General features: G+C 50.1%; 4 protein-coding genes across 4 annotated transcripts; 1 reads left to right on the top strand and 3 right to left on the bottom strand.

Moving 5' to 3' along the window:
- Positions 1–63: 63 nt before the first annotated feature.
- On the bottom strand, positions 64–465 carry QC764_0045430 (uncharacterized protein; the record flags this gene model as incomplete). Its single annotated transcript, XM_062940330.1, has 2 exons — positions 64–192; positions 364–465. The coding sequence occupies 2 exons, from the start codon at positions 463–465 to the stop codon at positions 64–66; spliced, it is 231 nt and encodes a 76-aa protein (XP_062803949.1).
- Positions 466–528: 63 nt separating this feature from the next.
- QC764_214240 (uncharacterized protein) lies at positions 529–1425 on the bottom strand (the record flags this gene model as incomplete). The annotated part of the gene is made up of 1 exon (XM_062945129.1): positions 529–1425. The coding sequence occupies one exon, from the start codon at positions 1423–1425 to the stop codon at positions 529–531; it is 897 nt and encodes a 298-aa protein (XP_062803948.1).
- A 5311-nt stretch (positions 1426–6736) lies between these two features.
- Positions 6737–9693, top strand: QC764_0045410 (uncharacterized protein; the record flags this gene model as incomplete). Its single annotated transcript, XM_062940329.1, has 8 exons — positions 6737–6913; positions 7323–7898; positions 7981–8091; positions 8153–8479; positions 8552–8896; positions 8972–9192; positions 9275–9624; positions 9689–9693. The coding sequence occupies exons 5-8, from the start codon at positions 8645–8647 to the stop codon at positions 9691–9693; spliced, it is 828 nt and encodes a 275-aa protein (XP_062803947.1). The 5' UTR covers positions 6737–6913; positions 7323–7898; positions 7981–8091; positions 8153–8479; positions 8552–8644.
- On the bottom strand, positions 9636–10906 carry QC764_213490 (uncharacterized protein). Its single transcript, XM_062945054.1, has 3 exons — positions 10483–10906; positions 9953–10414; positions 9636–9894 (listed from the first exon to the last, which is right to left on the bottom strand). Exons 1-3 carry the CDS (start codon positions 10851–10853, stop codon positions 9777–9779), a joined length of 951 nt encoding a protein of 316 aa, XP_062803946.1. The 5' UTR covers positions 10854–10906; the 3' UTR covers positions 9636–9776.
- Between the last annotated feature and the right edge of the window lie 112 nt (positions 10907–11018).

Raw genomic sequence — 11018 nt, 5'->3', positions numbered from 1 at the left:
GATATTGGGGGAGGCTACACGAGGGTGTTGGTCCCAAATGCTCGGGTGTCGTATAGGCAGCCTTCAACGGCCCTGTTTGGAGATGGCGCCATTGGCCGTGGCAATTTCGAGCCGGTGTTGGATGCAGTTGATGTTGAGCTCAAATCTGCGGGGTTGGGTTGTGTTGAGTGCATGCAGGTATTGTGAGATGGCCTGGGGATATGGCGTGTTCAACCTGGAGCTTCACTCTGCTGCTATCTCCTGCTGGAAGGGCACAACTGTTGTCGAGCAGTTGGTTAGTCTTGATCATGGCGAAATGTTTTGCCGTGTTACTTCCCTTCATCAGCAGCTGGCGGGAGGAATAATGAGGAGCAGTGGTCTTACAAGGACGATTGAGGGCCGTTTGTGAATTGGATGTATCAAGGGTATCTGCCAATCCTTGCCAAGACTCTCCCACGAATGACAATAGCAGCATTTGTCTTGCATCTTCCATTGAATTGGGTCCGTGTGCCAGACGTGACTGGCCGGTGAATACTTTATTGGTGATCCTTATTGGGCTTCTGCCTTTTTGATACCCCCAGCCCTTAACGCAGCTTCCTGCTCTTGTCTCACACGGGCGTCGCAAACCCCCGGAAACAGGCAGTCACAGCCAATCTCCTCGTCCCTCCTGACACTCCTCATGGTTATTGAATACCTCCCTTCCCTTTTTACCGTGACTCCATCCACCGCATCCGTTTTTCTGGGTCGAATCCCATGCGTATACCCATACCTCGAGGCCCCCCTCATGACAAGAAGTGACCTCGCCGGCAGCATAAGCTCCCAAGCCGGGTGTACAACGACTCCTTCAGCTTTGTCGAGTATCTCCCCCCCTACTTTCCCATTCACATTACCATCTGAAGACTCCTGCAGTGATCTCTTGGGCAGCCTCAACTTCCTCGCCTCGTTCTCCCCGCTCATCCTGAAAATCATCGGCACCCCACTCCCAAAACTCAGGCTGTACAGCGCCTCCCCGAACATGCTGTGGGTATCCACGTGTGGCGGGATGCCGGCGCCTGGAGGGTAGTATTGCACGGTGAACTGGTCCGGCTTTCGTCCTGCTTCCTTCCCATCAGTGTCGACCGGTAGCCTGTCGAGAAAGTTTGTGATATAAGCTGGGACAGGGCTGTGCTTTGACTCGTCGATTCCAAAGGTGGTGTAATCGAAGTGGTGACCGAAATGTTGGCTTATTCGTCTTTTTGAATCGGCCGGGCTTAGGGGGGAGATGGCGTGGAAGGCAGAGATCATCTCTTGTTCTTCGGCTGGGGAGATGAATTCGTGGACGAGGGTGAGTCCTATTGCGGGCCATTCATGACGGATGTTCCCGGATGTCGAGGCGGTGATGACTGGTGTGGGTGGGGGGATGGGATATGGTTGAGTCCCAGATGGGGAGGGTGCTTGACTGATCATCTTGAGGCAGTTTTTGGATTATGAAATATGCGAACCTGAACAGTGAGTGACATGTCATGATATGTGCTGTGGGGCAGTGTGCCCAAAATTTGTGAAGTGCACCAATGGCCTTCGTTATGTAAGCCACAAAACAAACAGATGAGGGGGCAAGGGTTAGGGTCTGACCGCCTCTTTCTCAGGCTGATGACAGTTCTGAATGGCGTCTTCCTATTACCACTGTTTCCAGTGGATTATTACCTAAAGTACCTTGTGCAGCACACGCGGCCACCCCCGGTGGACGTCTAAACCGAAGTAGCAAGTGCGTTAAGTGGCACTGAACTCATCGCTCGGATTCAAAGGTGCTCTTTGTGGTGTTTCCGTGCTTCAAACTTTAAAGAGATGCTGGTGATCATGCAAAAGCTGGTTGCCCCAATTGTTGCGACTTTTCCAAGTAAGCTTTTTCTCAACTGGTGCTGCCTCCTTGTAGTGGCTTGAGTGTGCTCTCCAGTTCCTCACTATAAAACCTCCTTTTTACACCAGCTAACCTTCTGCATTTGCTTTTTCTTTTCTCTTCTTCTCAAGCAAGTTTCAGTCACACAATCCAATTAACAGACAATCATTGCACCTTTCTTCTACCATGAAACTCCTCGACCATGCGAGCATCAGCTCTATGTCAAAGAGCCCCGACTCCCTGAAGGATCAACTTATGTTCCTCAGTACCGAACTTGCCACTGTTAACCGGATTGAAGACCTGATCAGCCGCAATGGATCTCACTGCATCAGGTCCAGACAGCGCGACCTATGATTTCCGCCCGAACTCTGGTCGATGATTTTGGATGAGGCACAGGCGGCAGCTCTCCGGGATCCGAAGCATTGTTTCGTCAAGATTGAGTCCATCAACGCTGTAGTCTCCGACAACGTGAGCAAAACGGTTGCCCGTTGCGTCGGCCAAAAGTTCGAACCACCATATGAGCCGTACCCTATTCCTGACTTCTACAACAACGGAAAGGTTCTCGCTGGAAGGCTTCCCAATCCTCAAAGTGTTGGTGATTTTGAGTGGTATTTACAATGCGCCACAGCGGAAAGGGCAGCTCAGATCAACACACAAGAGGTCAAGGAAGACGACTGGGATAAGAATTCTGGTCTACCCTACGCCTCCATCACCAGGATTCCTACACTTGTTGAGCTTCCAGATCAACTTTTTGATGTCAGCATCAGCCCCAGCTCAACTTCTGCCCCATCGGGTCTGTATTTCGACCTCACCGTACCTGATGTCATTTCGTGGGTGGATAATGGAAACTGCTGGGTATGTGGTGGAGGATGGTTTATATGACCCGGTGGTCGATGCCCGGGCCCGGCGAGACATGTTTGGTATTTTGAGAGGGTAGGGTGCGGCTATCGGGTTGCATGCCCGCTTTGTATTGCGAGGGACATTTTCTCAGACACGATGGAGGACGCCAGATCTCAAGAGCGTGGCGATGACGAATACCCAGAATGGGAGGAGGAGTTGGAAAAGAGGATTGAAGAGCGGACGAAGACTCTCGGTTACTGGCAAAGCCGGTTAAGAAGGAGGTAGCTACCTACTCAGTAATAGCTGAGATGTGGGTATGGGATTTTGCTTTTGGTTTTTGAACTTGTCTATACAGGCCGTGATCGAGCCACTATGGTTTTACGTGGTATACCAGATATCGATTGGGGAATATAAATACCTGATAGGAATAATGGCTCTCCTGAAGCTTCTTTATACATCCTCCATGTATCCCTCCCAAACTTCCTGATACCACCTCCTCCCAACATCCTGATGACTCCTAATCTTCGTTCTTAGCTGGCTCTCCCCCCACGTTTCATATTTTCCCCTAAAAAAGGGCGACTCAACGTCTTGTACTGCGATCGCTGCAGGCTTGCCCTTTGCGTCCCATCCTTCAAAGTGATGTCTCAATGTCTCTGTCGCCTCCGTCCTGGTCAGGCTCCCTCTGATCCCTGAAAGAATGCGGCGCTGTATCTATCTTCTCTCAGCCCGTCCAGAAGGACACGGTGAACTGTGGCTTTGCATACACCGTGCGTGACTACTTCGAAGGCCTGGCCAATGTTCACCACGAGGCTTCCCTCGATCGGTGCGACGTCGATCCAGTCGCCGTTGTTGTTCAAGACTTGAAGGCCTTTTACATCTGGCCCAGAGGCTTGGAGAAGGAACGTGAACCATCTGAGGAATCTTTGTGGGGGCCTACACCTTGGGTTTTGGTATCCCTGGTTGAAGTAGGCGGGGGGTATCTGATGAGTTTAAGACCAACCGAAGTTTGAGAGGAAGTAATCAAAGCTATCGGGCGAGAGATTGAGAGCTTCAGCAACCAATGACAGAGAGGTTATGGATAGGTCTGAGAGAGGATATGTACGAGGTTATGGCTCCTCTAATTTTGGATGAGACTCTGGGCCACTTTGAAGTCTTGTTACTAAGGTACAATGAAGATTTCACCTGGCAGACTACGTACCTGGTTAGGGCCCTGAAGTCGTTGGAAAAATGGATCCTTTCTACCTCCATCTTCCCAGACATCGGATGACGCCGTTGCAAACTCAAACTGCTCCCTCATATCAGGTTGGCCTGCTGTTGTCTTGGTTGCTTCACCGCTGTAGCCAAGGAAATGGGGTGAGTTTATAAGTGCTACTTCACACGTTTGTTCAGGTGAAAGAGCAAAAAGCTGTGGCAGAATGTCAATAATTGCATTGGTAACGTCGGAAAGACGGTGATTGATGAGGTACAGAAATCCCAGGTCGGTCAACGTATGGCGAAGATCGGCTAAAAGCTCAGGCCTTGTGCTTGGATCATAACGGCGGGACAGATCAGTGACAGGGATTGCCGAAAAGTCTGGTGTTCTTTCCATCCTTGGAGGACACGTTAAGCTCTCAGAATGCGCAAAGATATGACCCTGGCTGTTGAGATCATATAGCTGTCAATTGTCTTGGTGTTCATGGCGGAGAGTGACTCCATATGACGCAATCCGAAGCTAACTGGCAAACAGTCTAGAACAGGGAGTAGCTTCCGGTTCCGGAACGCAAGCACTTTAGCACCAATATAGTACCGAGCGAATCTCTTGACGTTGATATCAGCTCCTGAATACCTCTAAAAAGTGGGACAGTCTACCGCCTCACACTCTGAAAGCTACAGCTCCGGGGCATTTTTGCAACTCCTTCACCCAGAACTCCGTCAAAAGGTGATGTGCTCGCGGTTATTTTGGAATCTACCAGACTTCCAACTTTCCTGGCTCCTCGTCCAACCAACCCTCAATTCTCGACCCATCTCATGTTCCTCCAACGGAAAACTGAAGTTCCTTATACCCAATTTCTTCCTCCAAATCCATGACATAACAATCTCCACTGACAAGTTGCCAGCGCCCACCCGGAGCTGGTCGTAAGAGACATGGCCAATGTGTTTTCTTGATGACAAAAAGAACATCTGACTCTTGTGCAGCCTCGGGTGCTATTCCAATAAGACGTTCCCCAATCACAAAGAACTTACAGTCATTCAAGTGTCGCGTGGCCTCCGGGATTATCCACGAAGGAACGTCTCCTTCGGCGGGAAACCAATCAATGTACATGCTATTCTGTTTAATGAAACATATATCAGTAGCGGTTTCAACCTGGCGACAATAGGGGAAAGGTATGCGAGAATGATGCATATGCTTGGGGTGGCGTGTTTCGCCAGGTACGTAAGTGAATAACGCGTACCAGTTCGTCCTCATCACCTGCCGAAACAAGGCCTCTGGTAAAAAGCTGTCTCATTTCTACCGTGCCTAGATTGTTGAATGCTAAGCAAGAAGTGGTTAGTGTTATTGGTTAGTTAGACTGTGGGGTAGAGACATGAACAACGGACGCGAACAACGGACGCACACCCACATGATATGATGTTGTGATCCTTGATGTGAGATGGTAGAATGTAGCCCTCGGGTATCATTCCATCCCTCTTTAGCCGCCGTGTAACTTCCTGAATGCGTGCCAATTGTTGCTTTGTGTCTTTTGTGTCACAAAAACGGAACGTTGCCCCCAGTCCGGTGATATTCCCAGCACGCCAACCATCTACACACAAAATTCCAGGGTCATATTCTAGGGCCTTGGAAAAAAAGATGTAATGAAAGCTGCAGCAAAGATTGGCTCGGGTTACTCAGCCTTACAGGTACCTCAACAGGTTGATGAGCGCTGGATAGGTACCAGGTACTAACTCATTTGGCCTTTCGTCAACATATCCTTTTTTGGTGTTGCCCATGGCTTTTCGGACGGCCATACCAAAGGCATCCAAGCCCCACAGTGGCTGCGTTTGAGACCAGTCGGGGACCCAAGAAGCAAGACCAACGCGACCATGGCGATGGCGGACGGCCAACAGTAACGTTAAGCCTATGATTGGTAGTAAGTACTCTGCAACTGCGGCCAGAACTGATTCAAGACTTCGAAAATAGTCGATGATGTGATCCAGACTGATGCTCCCGGGACCGATTAGGGCTTTCAGCGCAAATAATTTGACTCGGAGGTCAGTTGCTTGACACGATCTAGTTGAGCCGAGGGCTCTCCACAAACTCCACCAGGTGGGAAGCTTCTCTTTATAAGAGGATAAAGTCAGTACACCGGGAGCTGCAGATCGGTTGACTACCAAGGTCTACCTCTTGTACCCGAAGAGACAGCGATGGAGCAGCTCCCACGAGGCGTGATCTAAACCACACACTACCAGGACCGATTTTCTGTCGCTCACATATACCTCTTGTTGTACCCAGATTCGAGAGAACCATGAACGGTCAATCAGCTCTTCCAATCCCACCACTACACCCTCATCCGGACTAGGGCGTTCTGGTCTCCAAGTGCCATCCTCAAAGAGTTTGAAGGGCCCATCAACAGCCTGGGTAAGATCTTTGAAAACGGTTCGGCTGCTAGATGTCTCTTCTCCGAGGTAAACGACGGTGCGACTGGCTGATGCATAGACCCGGTCCATCATCCGCATCTGATGTGATCTTTCTTCGTTATCTTCCCGGTTGATGCAAATGGCGTCAATCCACATTGGGCGGGGGGTGTCGGGCAAGTCACAGGTTTTTCAACGCGTTGAAACAGTTCCAAGTGACCTTAAGCTGGGCATCGGTATCTCCGATGAATATCTGCACTGTGTCTAATGCAATCTCCCGAGTGTATGAAAGTGCTTCGTACGGTGGTGCCAGCTCAGAAAGACGACGGATGTCCAGTCTGCATCGAATTGGCGCATCGCGGCGAGGGCTCGGATGGATCCGCAGAATTCGGATGGAGTCATCATGCGGCGATAGCGGTAGGGCGAGAATAGCACCATCATCACTGATAATCGGAAAAAAGCAAACTTACCAGTGACAAGATCGACGGTGATTGTGTCGTTAAAACCGTACATATGTGTGCAGCAAGCGAAACCCGACGGCAGAGACTCCTCTATACGAATATATACAGTCTCCGAGACGCTGGCCGTCGAAGCGAGCAAGCCACGGGCACCCTCGGCCAATCAAATGCTAGCATATTGCTGACCGTTTGTTTTGCCTTACCTTACCTTGGCCACTTGGTTTCTGAAGATCAAGGTAGGGTCTGTTTATTATGAACTTGACCGACATGACTGCCCAGATTGTTCCTCATTGCCTTCCTGACGTCTTTTCAAACTCACCCGAACTCCCGTCATCTTTGGCACTCACTTTGCGTCTTGGCTTACAACAATCATGGAGACCAGCCCAGGAGATCCAGGTTTAACATGCGGGACCGACAATGATATTAATGCTTTACTTGACTTGTCTTCATATGATTGGCTTCGAGACTACCAGATCGATGAATTCACTTTTGCTTTCATTAAACCTACGGTTAGAAGACATCATTATCATTTGCAACGTGTCTAGGACTTATAAACCCCCGCGCTAACCATTTATCAGATTCAGGAGGAAGCATACCGTCCCCTAAACCGACCAGCAGAGGACCTACTGGAACGAGCAACCTTCACGCCATCCCGGAAAAGCACCCCGGGAAAACACTCAGCTTCACGCGACTATGCATCCCAAATCGGGCCTGGCATACCAACGCCACGAAATCTCCTATGGGCCGATCCACACTATTCTTTTGATCATCGACACGAACACTGTGCAATACAGGCTTCAAAATATCCCTCACAAGTCAGCTGCATTGAGGAGGATCAAATTTGTGGTCTTGGGAGCTCAGACTGGGACTTACCTCTCCTTCACGGCAACAACAAACCTTCCATGGCTCCGATGGCAAGTCCAGTGTCCGAATATGACTGCACGAGTGTTTATGAGACAGTTGAGACCAACACCATACCGGTTGTGGATGGTGGAATGGCACTTTTTCCCTTGCTAGCTGAGAACTTGCCCCCGAAGGTATATTTTAAAGCTGGTCATCAACTTGGTCCTGGCGCCATAGATTCCCAGGCGTCAAATCAACGCATACAAAGGTTTGTTTGTGCAGAGTGCGTTATTGCACAGAAAACCGGCAGTGTAAGCACCGTACCCTTTTCTTCCTGCTTGACCCCAGACTCTCCCCAGTAAGATTAACGTCTATAGTGCGATGGGGCTCCAGGAGTGCCATGCAGCCGATGCAACCGACTTTCTCAGAAGGCAAGCAAAATGACCCCTAGCACTGGCATAAAAGACCACCTTCCCATGCCCCTGGTTATGTTTTTTGACATCAGTGAGTATAAAGCCATTAGAATTCACGGTAGGTTGAGTCGCTAAGTATTGCGTTCAAATAGAGGCGACCCACGAGCTTCTGGTTTCACTTCGTGTGGAGATCGACAAAGTGACCTTCCAAGACGGGTTCATGAGTCTCGAGAGCTGGTTCTCAACAAACGACCACATTCTTTGCCACATTGACGGCGGAGGTGAAGACAAGGTTTATTCACCATATTCGATGACTAGCCACACAATTCGCATGAACCATCTATCCACAACGTCCCGCGCCAGATTACGCTGATGCCTCTGACTCATATGTTGAGCCCTCACTTTCTGCGACCTTGTTGGATGTCTTCGCAAATGGAATGGCTCCCGGACGGGAGATGCAAGCCTTATCGGAACTTGACGTATGTATCTTCATTTCCACGTAAGGTGTGATATAACGTTGAGGCCTGTCTTTGCTAATGCCCCATCAGCAGAGGGTCATAGTTGCCTCGTCGCGGTGTGCCTTTTATCTCGGGCTTCTCTTCAACTGGAACACTCACCTGATTCACTATGAACGATTGTCTTGAATGAAGAGCATCGGGCCTATCATGGGCAAGAACCTCATCCTCGAACTGATGTATGCACTGGCACATCGGGTTGAAGATCTTGCGTTCAGGTTGTTCTACCTCATCAACAAGACGCTTAGTCCTGAGGACACAGATCCGCGAGAAGCTTATGATCCCGCTATTGTTTTGTGCGCCTTGCGTATCGTGTATACATCTGTCGAGAAATTCAGGAAAACAACCAAAGACTGGAATCATGGAAGCCTGAAAGGGCTGGTCAGTTCACAAATTCCCGCTTTATTATTCGAGAACGGGCGGATACAGAAACTAATTCCGTGATACATATGTTAGAAGAGCTTCATCGACACGCTTGGTTCACGTGCGCCCGCTGCAACTAGAGTCATCCAGCGGTACAGACACCAGAAGCTTAGCATCCTCTGTCAGGAATCTGCCTCCACGGCAGTCTTGGTTCAGCTCATCAAGGAGTGTGCCGTCAAGAAGTCAATTGCTAGGTTTGCCTTTGAAAGGTTTCAGCCGGATGGATTGTGGCCTCTTGGAGGCCCGGATACGTGGTGAGTCTGTTTTGATGGTCCTCTCATCGGCTGCCTACGGTACCTAGAAGGAAAATGCTCATCTGATATTGGCAAACTCTAGGACCATTTATCATACATACACCCAAATGCTCGAGCTTTCTGTCAGTTGTAAGGATGCAGAGGACCCTAACTACTGGGCCCGTTATGGTACAGTGGTGGATTTGGAGCTGGATCTGGAGCTCGACAGATTTCGTTCAAATGAGAATAACAGCAGATTTGTATCACATTTGGACCTTGACCTCCAGGACTTTGATACAGCCCTTGGCGAAATGGTCGACGCGGATAGTCGAGGTCGAAAGAGAAAATTATCCGCACTTGACGCTGCCAAGGACACAGCCACAGCAGTCGATGAAGGGCCACCACCAAAGCGCTGGTTTGAGGGAGTGGAAAGAGTGGCTCGCAAAGTGGTGGGTACACTTGGATTTGTAGTTTAATAAATCGATTGTGGTCATGGAGTCACAGATTCATACATCAGGATAAAGGGTTCCCTTGCTCGGATATTTAAATGCGTGAATAACAGCAACCAGAAAAGCCCAATCGTTCGCCAAGTCTTCCCACTGTTTTTATAACGCCTCAGTTCCAATCAGGACTGGCTCGGACGAGCAAGTAAAGACATCACTGTTGAAGCCCCTGTCACAAGTACCCTGCATGTAGCCAACACCAACCGTCTCCAACGCGGCACTGCCATTGATGAGGTTAGCCCTTGAGCAAAAAACTCGTCTTCGTCTGGAAAACTTACGAATCCCCACAATCCCACTTTTGCTTGACAGTCAAAATGTTGAGTTTGGGGTCGAAAGTGAACGTCGCGACTGCCTTGGTAACATCCGACTTGCACTCCCCCTGAAAGGGACCAACCGGGGCAGATGTAGTGGCACAAGTAAACGTCACGCCATTCACGCCCAAGCTCTTGAGAGTGAAGCTTGGTCCAGTATCGGTTCCGGCCTTGGGCTCAAAGCTGCCAGGAGTGAGGACAAACTGTCTGTGCCACTTCTCCAGTGTCCATGACTGGTATTGCTCAGAGATCTCAGAGCAGGAGGCGGTGTTGGCGTCTGGGGCCGTGGGGGCAAGTACAGTGCTTATTCTGAGGTCAGGGCGAGCGCCTGAAGATGTCGCCTTGGGGATGCAATAGGCGCTGCCCTCTTCGGTGTAGTCACAGTCAAGCTCGGAAAGAGGGAGCGTTCCAGTCGCTAGGCCGTCGGTCCTGGTTTTAGACGAAAGCCGTCAGATCCAAGCACTGAGAGAAAACGAGAATCGAGAAAATGGACTAACCCCTCACGATCACTGCAGGCAAACACATGAGCCAGATACACCACCTTCTTATTCCAATCCACCGCAAAAGCCACCGACTTGTCCGCCCCACTACCAGCACCAGTCCAGATGCAATCGCTCCAAATCAGCTTCTCCGTGACATTGTGGAAACCCTTCCATGATTCTGGCCATTGCGCTACACACTCGTAAAGAGGTGTTGTGCTACTGCTGAGACTGACCGAGATGGTCGCAAGGTCGCTGCCTGGCTTATCGACATCTGGGCCATCGTAACGGGCATCGAGTACCCGGTGGGTGTACCCTGTGGTGGTTGAGCATTGTCTGGCTGCTTGCACGCCTGCGGCAGCGGACAGCACAACGGCAAGGTATCTCATCGTGAAAGACACAAAATGTTGTGACGTCTGAGTAAGGGTATAGGTCGATCAGGAAGGTCAACACGAACACTAAAACCACATGCAAAAGAGGGTGTGCCTGGCAATCGATTTAAATCATGTCTCTCTGTTCCCGTCCCTTATAGGCCGAACGCTATCCTGGTCGTG

The sequence above is a fragment of the Podospora pseudoanserina genome, chromosome 2, assembly GCF_035222485.1.
Source record: "Podospora pseudoanserina strain CBS 124.78 chromosome 2, whole genome shotgun sequence".
In the NCBI taxonomy this organism is placed as follows: Eukaryota; Fungi; Ascomycota; class Sordariomycetes; order Sordariales; family Podosporaceae; genus Podospora; species Podospora pseudoanserina.
This window is presented reverse-complemented; position numbering and strand designations above follow the sequence as displayed.

Excerpts from the sequence above, each read along its gene's own strand:
- QC764_213490 (XM_062945054.1), bottom strand. The coding sequence starts at position 10,853 with ATGAGATACCTTGCCGTTGTGCTGTCCGCTGCCGCAGGCGTGCAAGCA. Across the intron at positions 10,415-10,482 it reads GCCTGCAGTGATCGTGAGGG|GACCGACGGCCTAGCGACTG; the intron begins GTTAGTCCATTT and ends GTCTAAAACCAG. Across the intron at positions 9,895-9,952 it reads AAGTGGGATTGTGGGGATTC|TGCCGCGTTGGAGACGGTTG; the intron begins GTAAGTTTTCCA and ends CATCAATGGCAG.